At 36.8% G+C, this 16326-nt stretch overlaps 1 protein-coding gene across 3 annotated transcripts; it reads left to right on the top strand.

Moving 5' to 3' along the window:
* The first annotated feature begins 174 nt into the window (after positions 1 to 174).
* On the top strand, positions 175 to 16326 carry LOC141902704 (rhophilin-2-B-like). Of its 3 annotated transcripts, XR_012618926.1 has the most exons (17): positions 175 to 354; positions 795 to 910; positions 2988 to 3116; positions 3200 to 3275; positions 8238 to 8315; positions 8750 to 8874; positions 9828 to 10086; positions 10669 to 10764; positions 10854 to 11010; positions 11107 to 11179; positions 11316 to 11365; positions 12032 to 12176; positions 12511 to 12584; positions 12678 to 12754; positions 12834 to 12995; positions 13343 to 14047; positions 14240 to 16326. XR_012618926.1 is itself a non-coding variant. In XM_074790547.1 (16 exons), the coding sequence occupies exons 1-16, from the start codon at positions 295 to 297 to the stop codon at positions 13682 to 13684; spliced, it is 1995 nt and encodes a 664-aa protein (XP_074646648.1). In that variant the 5' UTR covers positions 175 to 294; the 3' UTR covers positions 13685 to 16326. The 3 variants fall into 3 exon arrangements, 2 of the variants coding, with proteins under 2 accessions (XP_074646648.1, XP_074646647.1); XM_074790547.1 differs by having other exon boundaries at positions 12056 to 12176; positions 13343 to 16326; XM_074790546.1 differs by having other exon boundaries at positions 13343 to 16326.

Genomic DNA, 16326 nt, shown 5'->3' with positions numbered 1-16326 from the left:
TTGTTACAAAATCTTTCATCACCAAAATTGTTCTGTTGCATCATACCATTGTAGTAAACAAATTTTCCGCGTTGGAATTTACATCACTGTACTGATCAGTAGGCCTAGGTTTCGCGAAAATTTATTTTGTGAAATCGTCCCCGAAACGATCGATGTCAACACTGCTATAACTGTCAGTCGAGTCATCGACGTGTGGTGGGTAGACGAACACGCCTAAAACTATGGAATAATGTCGTGATTCGTGTTGCGGGAACTCTTTTTCGATACTAACGCATTTTCGTGGGATTAATCGAGATGACGACTCTTCCGAGGACTAAAGAATTAACGTTATTGCAGTCGGAAATGAGGAGAAAGGTACGAGATTTTGAGAATGATACTAAAATCAATGAAACTTTATTGAACATACGTCAGGTTGTTGAATGTTTACATAGTTTAACAGCTGTTACCGTTAAAGCTTAACCATTTATGGACTCCCCGCTGGAAATCTTTTGTGGCTAGCTTTTGCTGGGATATTGTTGTAATAAAGTCCTTAAAGGCAAGCTATAATAGGCCTAGCCTTTGAATTATTATAGGTTGAACTACGAATAAATGATTGGCCTAAAAAAGATTTGCCTTTTATTAGCGTTCTAACTAAGAATATTGGCTACATTGCCCTAATTGCTTTATTATTACAATAGCTTTTATTGAAAAATATCCAATCTTGTAACTAAACCACTGTCCAGTTTAATGAAGGGGTTCATAATTTTTGGCAAATTCCAGTCTGATTTCGCTTGCTTTGATTGCGCTATTTTCAGGGCTCGGATCCAATTCTGGCAACTGCTCGCGGACGTCTTCAGAAACAGAGGTCAAAACTGAATGACCAAATCAACAGAGAATTGCGTATGAGAGCAGGTGCTGAGAACCTATTCAAGTAAGAGCTAGTCCTCTGTATGTTGGGAAGGGTGGCCAGGGCCCAGAAGTAAAGAAAAGGTTTTTAGATTAAAACAGCCATGTCATATAGGCTTACTACTATCGGGGTACCTCCTTTTGGTGTTCGATATTTTTTAAGCAATATATATACAATTTCCGAAAGGATGAATGTTAATTTGCATCATTTTAATGATCTTTGCCTGATGAAAAGGGCAAGCTCAGGCAGGGGTCAGGACCCCAATACCAACCTTGCCTAAATCCACCCCTGGGTGGTATAGCCTAACAGCTTTCAACAGATTTTCACAAGTGAAAGTTTATTTGAGATTTTAACAGCTTAGTAAATTATTCATTCAAGACACTAAGCTGAATTGAAAGACTTGATGCTTCTAAGATTGATGACTAAACCGGCTTGAAGTATGCATGTAATGAGCATTTGACAAATCTTTTTAATCAAGTTTTAGATAATTTGATTAAGCGATAGCATGTCTGGGTAACTAGACATTTAGGCTATCTGTGACTGATGAACGACTAAGTTATGACTGTTCTTGGAATAAATTTCTAGTGACACAAGACAATAGTTTTACATGCTTTTTCCTCATTAACAGTGATTCAGAATTTAGAATGACTTGAGATTGCTGTCATGTAGTTCTTTGAATTCGATTGCGTAAAAATATCACAACATTACGTCTTTCTTAGATGATCTACACGAAATCAAGTTTTACCCTAGGCTTATATGTCCTTAAAAAGCAAAAAAATACCAGCGCTCTTGAGTTAAAGTGGCTGTTGACATGAATTCTTGTAGGCGTGATATAGTTCTTTGTGGACTGCAGTCTTTGTAAACAATAGAAGAATTCCTTGCCTACATCATTTATAATGGCTCTAGATATGGGTTTGCTATGGAAATGATTTATTCATCCAATTTGAGCACAATTCATAGTAGGGGTTCATCTGATTCAGTTTTTTTAATTAGACTTATCAGCAATGGTGCAAATATTTTGTCTAGGCTATTTCTGGACAGGGCCATAAGGGAAGGAGGTGCAGTTAAAAAAGTGTCCTCCTTGCAAATATTAATGGTAATACCCAATTGAAATTTAATGTAGAATCCTTCATTTAAGACTGACAAGCATTTTATTATATGCGTAACAGGGATTTTGTTAGGGCTTATAAGAAGATTTGTTATATTGACTTTTAAGTAACTCATGAAGATAGGTGTGGTGGACTTATTCCTCTCTTTAATATATGAATATATATATATATATATATATATATATATATATATATATATATATATATATATATATATATATATATATCCATTACGGCCTATGTACTGGTATGGATTTATGATCTAATGTTCTTACTCGGCATATCAAATTCATAAATGATAATATTTCGCCATCTAGAAATAATGAAATAGATATGGTGGGCGTTGTTTTATTGAATTTTGTTGCGCATACAAATACGTGCACACTCACACACAAACATATGGTGCTCATCATTAACATTGTTGACATTTGCGTCGATTATGAATTGATTCTTTAAATAAAGGCCAACTGCGCAGAAAAACCTGTACTTCAGGGAAAATCGTCGATTGTTTACTTCATAGATTCTTATTCAATTTTAAACCTCCGATTAGCCTTACGTAATGACCTGGTATTAGATGAGGAATTAGGAAGATATGAAATCTATTAATGACTGGACCTGTCTGTTTTCTACCAGAGCTGGGTTTCAAAGATGTGAAAACAAACTAATCCCTGGGACAGCTCGATAATTTTCTCATCGGTCTCTGAAATGCTGTTTGGTTGCGGTTCACTCCCTGTCATTTTGTCGAATATAAACCATGGTTTCTGTTACTATATGGTTGTTGTCACCCACATTGAGGATTTACCCCAAGGGGTAACTTTGGTATTCAATCTATGAGACCGGGCCCAGGGTTTTTAAACTCTTTCCAAGACCTACTTAGAGGCCACGGGTGTTTCATCTACCGGGTATTTGCATTTCTAATTTTAGTATATGTTTGATTTTATAAATTTTTGTTAATTACTTTGAAAAGTAAAAATCACTACACTAATTTTTAGGGCCACTGAAAGCAAAAAACTTCGCGACACAATATCACTTGAGTTAACTTTCACCAACTCAAACTTACAACTTCTCAAGGAGGAGCTAGCTGAATTGAACAGTTCAGTGGAAATTTACCAAAATGGAGAGTAAGTAATCAGTATTCATGTCGGCGACGGAGGCCGTTATCCTGTCAAAGATTGTCTTGTGAATAAAGATGAATACATTTCAGGACGGCCCAGTCTGTACCGATGATACCATTAGGGCTGAAAGAGACCAAGGACGTTGAGGTGTCTACTCAGTTCAAGGTTAGTACGATTTTTTCAATACGGATTATGCTCGTAGCCATTTTAGCCTTTCACTTGGTTTGTCTATGGATCAGCAATTGTTTGTCAAATTGATAAGTACGTGTACCCTCATAAAAGTGTTAACCTTCACTGTTTGTTTAGATTTCTACTGACAATCTTCGTATGTTCAAAAGACTGAGACTAACGCAATATTTTTTCAGCCCATCCCAGTGTACAAATAACAATGTCACAGGCCTTGAACTTGTTTGTTAGAGTCAAATTACACATTGATGCCTAACTTGATGCTAGAGCATATTATTTTAAATATTGGGACGTTATATAGAAAATTTGCGAGATATCTGATTAGATTGACTATGATTTAATCGGGTGCGCAATCTGTGTAATTTATCTCGATAGTGTTCTCGGCAGACACATATTTTAGTACACTTCTGTTACATGACATACACACGTGTGTTCATGTCTGTATGTTAGTGTGACGGTCAAGTAGTTCGGTGAGCTTCATAGCGTGGCCGGGTCACATAGGGGGTATAGGACTAATCTTCCTCGTACGCAGAGTTCAACTCCGGTTTTCATATAGCGATATGTGTAGTTAATATTCCGTATATGGTATATCTTTGATTAGATGTTGCTCAATAGCTGCATCAATAATGAATCGGCCCCCGATTAATTTCGCACGATATGAAAAATTGATGCTCCACAGACCTGTTACGTTTAGTAATTCTAGTAGAAGCGGTTGATACGAACAAAGACAGTTGAGGCGGGACGTTTAATTGTAAGGAACTTGTTGCATATTTTAAGAGAAATGCGCTGTAGATCAAAGAAATTCATGGCATTCATTTCACTTTTTCCCTAGAGAGCTGTTTCAAAAAGTTCTGTACTCTACATCAAAACAACCACACTCTTTACGGGCCTGTTTGTCTTCTATCTGGTAATAATTTTTTATTAGTTCCTCATCGGAGATTCGCTGTGACGTTTTAATCTTTAACACTCCTCTTTTATGCGGCAAAATGAGAACACGTCAATTCTCCGGACGAGATCGATACGATTTTCTCCTATTGATTTATCGATGGCGGAAAGAATCAGACTCGACTGTTGTGTAGTACGTCGGTCGATCAGTTGTATTGCAACAACACCACCACGTGTGCGACTGATAACATTTTTCAGTTGTGAAAAGAACCTTCGACCTATTCCGGCGGCTTCGAGATAGTTCCAGCGTAAAATTGCGTATATGCTACAATAAAAACCCGGTGGTAAAAAAGTGATTATCTTTGCGTGATAAAGACGCGCTCATAAATACCAGATACTTCCAGATTTTCATTTTTGGTGCCTACTACCCAAGCGCTTAACGTTTATGAGGCGTAAGACTAGGAAAATATGAATAGGCCTATATTCAAAGCATTTTTGGTCTCAGATAGTTGTAATGTTGTTTTTAATACGTCATATGTCAGAAGTAGGAAGTGAACTGAATCAATGGAACTAAGTATGATCAGAAAGTCAGTACTTCTATTTCAAGAAAACCCCAGCTAGAACTTACCTGTTTTATAGCCTACATTATTATCGAAGCATAGCTGTATTTGATAGGCCTGTTCAAATAAAGAATTGAGTATGTAGTGGCGGATTTAAAGGGGTGCACACATTCCATCTTTCTCGAGTATTGTCAGCAAACATGAGGAAAGTATCGCAGGAATGATTTTAGAATTCATTTTTTGAAATTATGATTTTAGATGCAGGAAAGGATCTTATACCATCAATTTTTCAAAATTTTCCGGGGAAACTGTTTTCAGCTAATAAGCCACTATGCAAGTGCCCCCTCCCACCCATTTCAAATTTTCTAGATCCGCCCCTGGTTGCTCCCCTCATTATCTTCGTATCCGCTTACTTATAAATCCATGAATAGGAACTTTTAAAAAAATGGGTTGAAAATACTCACGTTGGGAGTTTCCCTTTCAGGTGATTATTGGAATTTTTGTGTTGTTTTTCGCGTGAGAATTTTGATACATATTCGTTGTTTATCAATCTATAACTCACCGATTGAAATGTCAGTGTGTTTTGGGTGTATCACAGGAAACTATTTGAAAATTGATGAGACATTATTGTTACTTGGCTTTGAGGCCATTCGCGCATGTGTTTGATGTTGGTGATGAAATCCATTTTTTACCGAGCTGTATATCAAAATTTGCCAAATTATTGTAGAACGAGTGGGGATTGATTTCGAAGAAGAATTCTGAAATAAATCGTATTCGTGGCTTCTGTATTTTTATCTATCGGATTCTGTCTGTATTAGTCCTTTTATTAAAGCCCAGACCGCTGAAGGAAGCTAATCGAACCTGAGTGTGTGATGGCGCACTACCCATCACCTGCCTCTGATAAGTTCCTTCGGATTTCCTGACCACCTTCATACGCGATGTTCATTCCTAAAAAGGTGCTCCCGGCCAGGTTGATAATTCAATTTGTCACTATACGCTGATGTTGGCACGCAACTGAAGCTTTCTCTGAACGAAAAAGGTTTTAACTTTGCTGATCAATTGTATTAGCAAACCTGTAGAGATGAGGTCACTCTTTCAATACATTTGCCTATAGACAATAATGTTATTAGTAAATGGATGGCACGCTTTTTATTGATAAGGTCCTTGGATTTGATTTTTTGAACGGAGGTGTAATGTAATGTCAATTTATTATCTGAAAGTTCTGTATGAATCCAAATTCATCCAAGGTAAAGATCTATGAAAATTATGCAAACAATATTTCACTTGTTTCGGTATATATATGGTTATTGTTAAGTTTTTCCTCCTTTCCATGTATTTGCAGTAACATACAAATTAACACTCTATCTAATGAAAGTATATTTCTTTCTTAAATATACATACTTAATTTACCACTATAGATTACCTACATTTAGTCTACCTATGTTACTCAGTTATCATGATTAGCATCTTAGTTTATGCTCTAAGAGCAAAGAGGCATTGAACTTTCAAAATTCAGTTTAAGCGCTAAGTATAAGAAGTTAGCTAGAAAACGTTCTCTGTTAGATCTTTGAGCATGGCCTGAGCGCTAAAGTTGTTTCCTATGATCCGAACTTTATTGCGTGCATTTTTACAATATTCTGTTCTGGCTGTAGGAGGTCAAATATGGGTACCTCCAGCTTTTTTACAAGATTTATTCTCTCAGCTCATTACCATAAAGTATAGAGTTTGCTTTTGTGTTTGGAAGCCCTTACGCTTGTAATGGTGTTTTGTTGACAGGGTAACTCAAGATTCTCCAGTAATGCCACCTACAAAAAACATTAGAAAATTGCTTATGGGCAAAACCCATAGTTGATGACTTAATAATCATTAATAATCAATAACTATTAATTGACGATTTAGTAAATGTCAGATTGAATGAATTGTTAAGTCATCAACTGTGTGTTTTGCTAATGAACTCTGAATACTGAGATTTATATCAGTCTACCAGGCATGAAAAATTACAATTTTATCTAGGCCTATCAGGTAAGTAGTTAATCACCAGATAAAGGGATTTTGATGAAAATTGATACATGCACACCGGATATTGAATGACTTACAACGCTCTATATAGTTAGTTCATATTATTTCCACTAGGTGGTATAAACCTTAAAAACTCAATTCAGTATCAGTTTTGTTTACTTCATAGTAAGCAAGGCAGAAAACCTGTTATCGCTGCTTTGCAACCGTATTTTAGTTGTGGTTTGATTTCGATTGCGCCTTTTGAAGGCTTGCAAGGCAATGCAAATATCGATCTATACCCGTTAATGGTCACTTGAACATGGTCATGTGAATTACTAGACCATTGGTCTTTTATGTGGTATTGGAGTTGAGGTGGCTGGGTCGGACCTATGAGCTGAGATGATTGCTCATAGGTTGGATGTACATGTATAATGAAGTTTATTCCTCCTGATGACATACCGTATACAAAAACAAATGCTATAGAGCTATAAGTATGTACTCCTTGTTTATTGATAGTAATAGTGATGATCCCTCAGTTTGAATAGCCCTTTATTAAGAGCATAATTAGCAATACAGCACGTACATATATTGTATACAATTTTTCCGTTGGAGAGGAAATTTTTGTTACTTGAAATAAGAGCTGTCTCTATCGTACATGGGAATGCTTCATTTATCTCCCAGGGCTTGATGTAATAGACAAAGCATGTGCGAATGTGATTGTATATGAATATATATATTTTCGAGCACCTGTGCGTCATATTATTTATCACCTTACGCCATGTGCGCAGTTGACTTGACGTTTAATTTGATAGAAAAAGTGCACTGTTTTATCCGGCGCGCAATTTCCTCGGAAAAATATGCGACGAGTCAATTTTATTTCGAATATATGAATCGTTAAACCTTTTTGTTCTCTGGTGATTTATATGGTTATTTTTATTTAGTTATGATTGATTTTTACGAAGTCTCACAGAAAAAACCCTCATTAAAAAATAAAACCCCCGGATTAATGATTGGACTTTCTGAAATATAACATTTTCCCTGCCCGTGCTGTGCTTTTTTGAGGGGCAGTTCTATTTCAAGAAAAAGGGCATTTTTTCACCGTGAAAAGGGGCAGTGTCCTATTGAAAAGGGACAGATCTTAAATATTATTTTTTCGATATAACCTTAACTTAAACTACGTCTCCATTTATGAATTTAATGACATTAAACCTGAGTAGTACCTGACACTTTAGAATGGATTAGGCCTACTTTTTATTTTCAAAAAAAAGAAAAATGAAAATTATGATTAAATTTCGAAAAATATTGACCCCAAATTTATTTACAATGACTTTTTAAAGGGCACAAAGCTACCCCAAAGCCCCGTTTCCAGGCAGGTACCTGTTTTCTGAAGCAAAACTTTGAGCGGAGACTCATAGCGAGCAATACTTCTACCTGATGATATCTCAACGTATAAAACAATTTCTGCTTCGATTTAATCTTATTTCTCTTGTCATTTTAGGACTTCATATTGGAACATTATAGCGAAGACAGCGAGAATTATGAAGACGCGCTTCGTGAATTCAGAGATCTGCGCATGGTACATTATTCTAATTCAGCAGGGTTCTTACAGGTTTCCCAGTTTCATTTTCCATAGGCCTACCCGAATTATAGATTTTCCATACCCCTAAGTTCCATATCCTCAAGAACAGGCAATGCAGGCCCATTCAAAGTTAAGAAGTGCCATCGATGAGAAAATCCAAGTGTATTGTTATCAAGTTTGTAATCATATGTGTAGTAAGACATTGAGGCATAAAAAATAGAAAGAAAATTCTTTTTTTTGAAATTTCCATACTATACCTTTTCCATAGTCATAGTGAAAGAAACAACAAAATTTCCATAGCTTTTCAAAGCCTGGGAAAAAGTTCCCTGTGATTGTTCTTTCTACCAACTGAATGATTATCGTTGACCATTTTTCGACTTTGCTGCACATGTCCTCGCATCGGGGATTTTAATCTTGTCATTCGTTTTTAGGCAATGCGCACGCCGCAGAGAAATGAATCCGGCATACAGTTACTGTTCGAATACTACAACCATCTTTACTTCATCGACAAACGATTTTTCACGCAAAATCGAAGTCACGGAATATTCTTCCAATGGTATGTAATGACTTTGTCCCAGATGATGACTAAATAGAAGCCCCACCAATGTGTCCATTTACTAGGTGTAATTTCTTGATCATTGTTAAGGGGATTTTGTCCCCGGGTGCTTATCAATGCTAACATTTTCTCTAAGGAGCCCTACTTGTCTTGATAACGCTTTCCGAACAAAATTGAATGCGGATTCCAGTTGTTAGTTTGACAAAAATGCGTAAATGTTGATTTAAACTGAATGGAACTAAACCACGAAATGATGAAGGCACTTAACCATGAGAATTGAACTTTGTCGCTGATATCCTCGTGTGGTTGTCATTATTGGTTTATTTACCTTCTTCGACAACTGTGTCAACATTTTTTCCGATGAATTTTCAGTCACGAACAATCGTCTTAAGTAAACTGTTCTATCGGCGGAAGCAATATAAGATTGGCTTTTAATAATAACCCGTTTAACTCTAGTTGTTATCGACGTGAAGCAGTACTTCACAATAGAGATTGCTCCCGATAAATCAATGAGAAAAATGTATGTAAGCTTTCATATAGGCTTGCCTATCTTGCTTTAGCACTCGATGCTCATGGACTTGGAATTCAAGATATTTTAATTGCTGTTTGCTAATATAGTTGACTATCTATTGTTATCACTGTGTGATGATTGTATCGAACCCCCTGTTTCGTTCCGGGCAGGTGTGGTGGGTCTGTGAGGGATAACAAATCAAAACTAATCAAACGAAATCTACCAATTGAATAAATAACAGGGTTATCCCTGCTTTAAGATCAATCCTTGGTAGACTGTTTAATTTTTGTTTTCAGGTAATAGATAAATGAAGATATGTGGAGTTAAGCAAGGGTCACTTAATAGCTTTACTCAATATGTTTTGATACCCTTTTTTATTACAATGTACTAGTATTATCAGATGTGCTTTGATAAAAACGAGCTGATTATTGAATTGTTTTAGGTATGATAGTTTAACGGGAGTACCCAGCTCGCAGCGTTCGGTTGGCTTCGAGAAAGGTAGCGTACTCTTCAACATCGGCGCGCTCTACTCGCAAATTGCCTCGAAACAAGATCGCTTGAAAACCGATGGCTTGAACGCGGCGATCGTCAACTTCGAGAGAGCTGCTGGCGTCATGAAGTATTTACGCGAGAATTTCAGTCACGCGCCGAGTATGGATATGCAGTCGAAAACATTAGAGATGTTGATTCAGTTGATGCTAGTAAGTCAAATAGTATTTTTGATGAATTTTCGGGGTTTAATATCACCGTAATTTAGTGCCTCAAATTCCAAGTAGATTCCTGAAGTTGCCAGCAGATGGGTGTTAACACAGTACTGTGCGTTATATTAACTGTGTTACTGTGTCGTGCGCCTGAGTGATTGAACACATTTGAGCGTTAAAATAACAGTAGATTTTCAAAATATTTATTCATTGCAACAATTTTTTGGATTGGTTTAGTATCCAGGAATAGTGGGGCAGATCAAGAAAGGGATTGGTATTACCAGGCTTCTGCGGGGAACATTGTATGAGTTTTTATTGGATAGGTCACTCTGGAGGCCCTCATAGAGTGGAACCGCGTTAATACAAATCATGTGGGCAAAATTGAAATTGTTGTATTAAACGGGTTTCGTATTATCCAAATCTTGACTGATATGATTATCTCAGCTGGGACATGCTGGAACATCATTGTGATAAACAGGTTTCGTCTTAAAGAGGTTCAACCGTGTAAGGATCCCATCAAAATCTAGAAGTGGTTATCCCTAGATCGGGTTTATTTTATGAAATTATGATCCATTTTTCTAGGCGCAGGCTCAAGAGTGCGTATATGAGAAACGTATGTTGGGTGGTGTACAGCCCGGTGTCAGAAACTCAATCGAAGTTGCTCAAGAGGCCGCAGCTGTAAGTACTCGATCGTACTTATCGGTGTGTGTGTGTGCGATTCTGGTCTCCTTTGTCAATTAATTTCACACCCGATCGTTTTTTATCAGGTTTCACATGCGTACCATTACACATATGAACTGATGAGCGAGTCGAGATTGAAGGAATATCTGCCTTTTTCTTGGATTTCGATGGTTCATGTCAAGGCTCTTCATTACGGAGCGTTGTCGCATTACTATACAGCGATTGGTATTCTTCAAAAAAAGGGTTTGTATTATATTTGGATTTTCCCTTCTCTTCGATTTACTCTTTATGTACACGAATGGTGTATAGTATCGATGAACATTTCATGTTATTTTGTAGATTCTGATGACGAAGATGAACTAAGAAAGGCATCACATAGCCTTTATGTCAATTCTACCACTGATTCACATAAGTAAGAATTACTTACGTTACAAACCTAAACTTAAAACGCATTTTGTGTAGGAATTGATGCAGCATATATCAGCTCGTTTAAAAAACTACGGAGATTTTATCCATCTGCTTGTGTTGATTCGTGGATTTTTTTACAGGCAGGTGGATCCTAGTAAGCAACTGTTTGAAGAGGACAAAACTGCATTAGGTATGATTGAATACCGAAGTTGAATTAAATAATGGAAAAGTTTTGATACAAATTCTAAAGTTATATACTGAAATATTTTCGATGCAAGAAGCATGAAATATTCTATATGGCATTAGAATGCTCGAGTGAATTTGCAATGCATGAAGTTCTTTCAATCAAGAGGATTATTAAATTAAATATACATTACAATCCATGTGATTTTGCATCAAATATCTACAGAATGCTTGTGTGCACTATTGAATAACAATATCGATCTATTATTCCCAATCTACCTATAGTTGGGTAATCAAATTTATGCTGTAATATTGAGAATCATAAACTTCATCTGTATTTAATGTTGCAATATATTATACACTCTCCAACATAGAACGTTGCATGTTAAAATGCCGCAGATATTTATTTGAGTCGTCTTGCAATAGCCTCAATAGTGACATAGGTATATTTGATTTGAAGTTCTTATCTGCATTTACCATATTATCTCGGGGGTCTATATGCCATTAATGGTTTATAATGGAATTAATTCATAGCATAGAATCCTGTATCGGAAGCTATGATCGACCCATGCTTTTATCGCTTGCAATACCGCGTTTGCTGCATGTTTTTTAACTAACCGCTTGTCTCTCTCTCTCTCTTCTTTTTCCCGACGACCGATGCGGATTCTTTCAGATCCCATCACGCACCTCGTTTCAGGCAAAGGCCACCTCAGCGAGGCGCTCGTGCAGCATGAAGACGCGCTGCGAATACACGGCCTGTGTAAACAGCTTCGTAAAATCGATACATTCCAAGAGGTGCTTCGATACGCTCACGATAGGTAAGTGTTATTTTAGACCAATCAAATAGCTTTAATCTCCTAGATATCCTAGAGAAACGAACGGTTATCAATTATCAGTTAAAGGTTCTATTTCCCAGTTCTGACTAGCGCCATCAAACGAGAAATTCCAGAACTTCAATTTGTCAATATCCCATATTCCTAATCATGCCAAGGAGTTTCTTGGTCCACAGTTCTCTGATCACTTTTCCCTACATTTTCCCTGTTTCAATTAGCTGTTGGTGTCACAATAGGAGCTGGCCGGTAGCCGATAGATGATAATCTGTGCTTGATTTTACCCTATGGGAGACCAATCCTACCTAATTTCTATCTTCAGATCTCTAAGCAAATTTTCTGAATTAGAAGAAGAGGACGACTTCTCTGATTTGCTCAAGGTTCCCGCTATACAAGGTAGTTGAGTATTCTATAGCTGTAATGGTAGCAGTGTGTATATTTTTGCTATAATTATTACCGGTATATACATTTACATTTTATTGCCTACAGGAAAATCACAACAAAAAATAGAGCCAATAAGCATAGATCTAGTGAAGTATAAAGTGCAAGATTTGTTTCGTGACCTGGTACGTATATTATTTTTAATCGTCAGCATTTAATTTGCCTCATTTCTCTCGGGTTGCTTATTGTATCTGCGATTTTCAGGGTCCTGTGAGTATTTTCAATGCCAATCAGAACTGGTCGGCACCGCGAATGATTTCCCTGATGAAACCGCAAGAATCCCAGGATACCCAGGATTATGGTTTCAGCGTGAGAGGCGGAGCGCCGGCTATCGTAGCGGAGGTCGAGACAGGAAGTATAGCGCAGGTAAGTGTGGGCCTGATATATGATGTATGAGAAAAGAAAAGTTGCAAATTTGTATCATGAATTTTGATCGTAAGAAATAGAACATGTCCGATCCTTACGATTGTGGCTTCAGTCCGGGAACAGGCTTAATGATCTTAAGTACATTCACATCACAAAGATTGAAAAATCCGACTGAAAAATCTGTGACTGGTCCCAATTCCTTAACAATCCGATAATCGAGTTAGGCTTTAGGGTTAAAGTTACTGTGTAAAAATGCCTACTGGTTGGCTACTCTGTTGATGAAAATTTCTGAAAAATTTCGTTCACTTTTGATACATTTTGCAAAGCCTTTCATGTCTCATTTACAGAAAGCTTCAATGAGGGTTGGAGATTTCATAGTTGCCATTGGGGATACAGATACGAAATGGAGTTCGCACGAAGAGGTTGTGGCGATGATCAAAGATTGTGGAGAGCTGCTCGTTTTAAAATTAGTGACGCCTTTGGAAAACTATCTGGAACAACGTAGCCAGGAAATCGAGACATTGCACCGATCGCCGGTTCGGTTGCCGATGGCGACGCCGACTGGTAGTTTGGTCAGCACGAAGAGCACACGATCGCTCAAGAGACTTTCGTGGATATTCCGACGGAAGGACTTTTATAAAGGCATACCGGAATATGAGAAAGATACATCGGCAGACGTGCATTTGTAGTGCTTCGAACATCTGAAACGCTGAAAACAGAACATAAATTGTAGTGATGTACTTTACCTATTAGTTCTGAAAGTTGTCTGCCAACCGGGGCTATAAATTTCGTCAAGTCTTGTAGTTCTTGAAATTTCAGCAGTGTTTACAACGAATGACTCGGACAGTGTTATCGATGTACCATCCATCGTCACATTTACCTTTTCACAATGATTAACTGTTGGCTTAATTCATCAAAGATTAAATGTTTTCTCGTCACTTTTGACCATTGAAAAACTGGACTCTCAAGATGTGTCGGGCTATGATATTCGGAGTGGAATATATTTACAAAATTGTATTTCGTATTCTTGTAAATAAACTTTGAGTATACTGGTAGCTTATTTTCTACGCGTAAGCTCAATGCTACCTGATATTTATAACTAAAGCAATTGGTTCATTTCTGAGAGGGACCTACGCATAAGATATTGTGCTCATTTACCAGATATGTTCATATACACAATATGTATGTTCTATTGTGAACGGTTTAGGTTTTGTGCTAACATAAAATATGTTTATTGCTTTAAGGCTGAAAAAGAGCAGCAGCAGCGGCGGCGGCCTTATTCATCATGGAGTCACAAACATTCACTGAATCTACATCCACTTAAACATTTTGTCACGTAAATGATATCTAGTCTGTCACAAATTTTATTTGATTATTGACTGGTCTTACTAGGGATACTATCAGTTGAACTTATTTCGATTAAGAAAACAAATGTAATATCAACTTGCTTTAAGCATGTGAATTCATGCTTTTATGCTTCATTGGCTCAAATGATTTTGGTTGTTTCATATGGCTCGTACTTCTTCTGTACAAGGAGGGATTAGTGTTTATGAATTTTGCTTCCAATCCTAAACACACAGAAATGACGTTAGCCAGTAGCGTTTATCTCGGTTGTGGCCTGATGTCTTGTCAAAAATGTGCCAAACATGCATGTTTGAGTCGCTGTATACTGCAACTAATTTTCTTAAGATTAGAGGCGGTTGTTCTGATAATCTGTCTAGTGACTGTGTGCAATTTTCAATGAAATAAGAGCTTTGTAATGATTATTTTCCGACAATAATGAATAGTATTAGCATACTACGGTACCTACTGGTATTCTCTTAACACTTACATGTCGTGACTACGTTATATGATGCAAAATAGAAAATTTACGTCAAAATCTTCCAAAGAATTTTAGCATTTATGGAATTATTTGTCAAAAGTATTATGTATCCCAGGTAATTAATAATCAGTATGTTTTGATTTATTGCCCCTAAGTTGCCAAACATGCATTTGGCTTTAAGTTATCTTAAGCGTGGCATTAATCAAATTTTTAACACGTTTGTTGTGCAACTAGTATTTGGCAGTTTAATGATCTTAATCGCATAAGGCATTCATAATACCTAGAATTGTATGCAATTTCAACCCAGGGTTGACAGCTTATCCTGTTCTAAAATGCAAGTGATATAGAGGTTATTTTTTGCATTGAACAAACCTGACTACGACTACAAGTTAAGAGTAGTCTATACTCTTTTTGAGAGCCCAAATACTCTAAAAAATATCAAAATACTCTCAAAATAATTTCTAGTTCATTTTCAATGAAACTACTTTGTTTGGAGTCAAAATACTGTAATCTTTTCTTTGAAACACACAAACTACATTTTGAGATATTAGGTAGTCAGGTATGTATTGAATGTTTGTTTTACATCATCGATCATAATGTTATGCTTGTTAGGTGTACCTACCGATGCTTGTCAAAATTAGATAATTAACACAATTCAGTACTACTCACCAAAAACATTCCATTGGGCGATTCAAATTTCGTACGAATTTCAACCATATTTCCCGTCTGCAACATCAACCATTCCATCCAATTAGATGCCGGAAACAATAGTGAAGTGTTTCGGTTGAAGTTGATTAATGCGGTTTCTTTATTTCTTTCTCGATGTAATTTTCGAATATGATGAATGAATTATGTGTTTTCTTGCATGCACCAACTGACAGCAGGCCTGTTTCAGTCAGTTGTATTTAACGTACCTGGTATGTAATTTGATGTGAGAAATGTAGAAAATTAGATATATTGGGGGTGTCTATTCTGCCCGTCTTTCAATGAAATGTCCATACATAGAGCTTTGATCTTGAGCTACAAATGATTAGTTTATCCATGTACGCATGTCCATGGTTTAACATAATGTTGCCTTGTGGAAGCCTATGCTCTTGACCTTAAAAGGTTAACTACAAGCTAAAGGTGATAGGTATATCATGATTGGTTACATGTTGTAGAAATGTGGTTATAAACAAAAAATGTTATATAAAAATGCTTTGAGTCGTTGGGTTTGATTTGAGCATTTTGACTTCAGTTTTTAGCTTGAATTCCTCTTTCAGTTATGTATCAGGAGTACATACACAGTATCTGCTGATTGCCAAACCTGTGCTGTTTTTATCTGTTGAAGTTGATTGCTTTGGATGACTTAGTATTATTTGCCTGCAATGTGTAAAATATGCAACCTGTAACTGGTTGAATACAGCTATCACCCAGCCCCGTCCAAGCACCATCCCACCCGTATCCCCGTCCATGCTCTGTCCACTATTTATCAAATGTATGAAGGCAAAATAAAAGCATGTGTTTGTT

This window comes from Tubulanus polymorphus, chromosome 3 (assembly GCF_964204645.1).
Source record: "Tubulanus polymorphus chromosome 3, tnTubPoly1.2, whole genome shotgun sequence".
NCBI classification, from domain to species: Eukaryota; Metazoa; Nemertea; class Palaeonemertea; order Tubulaniformes; family Tubulanidae; genus Tubulanus; species Tubulanus polymorphus.
Note: the sequence above shows the minus strand (reverse complement) of the source record. Positions and strands in the feature narration are given on the sequence as shown.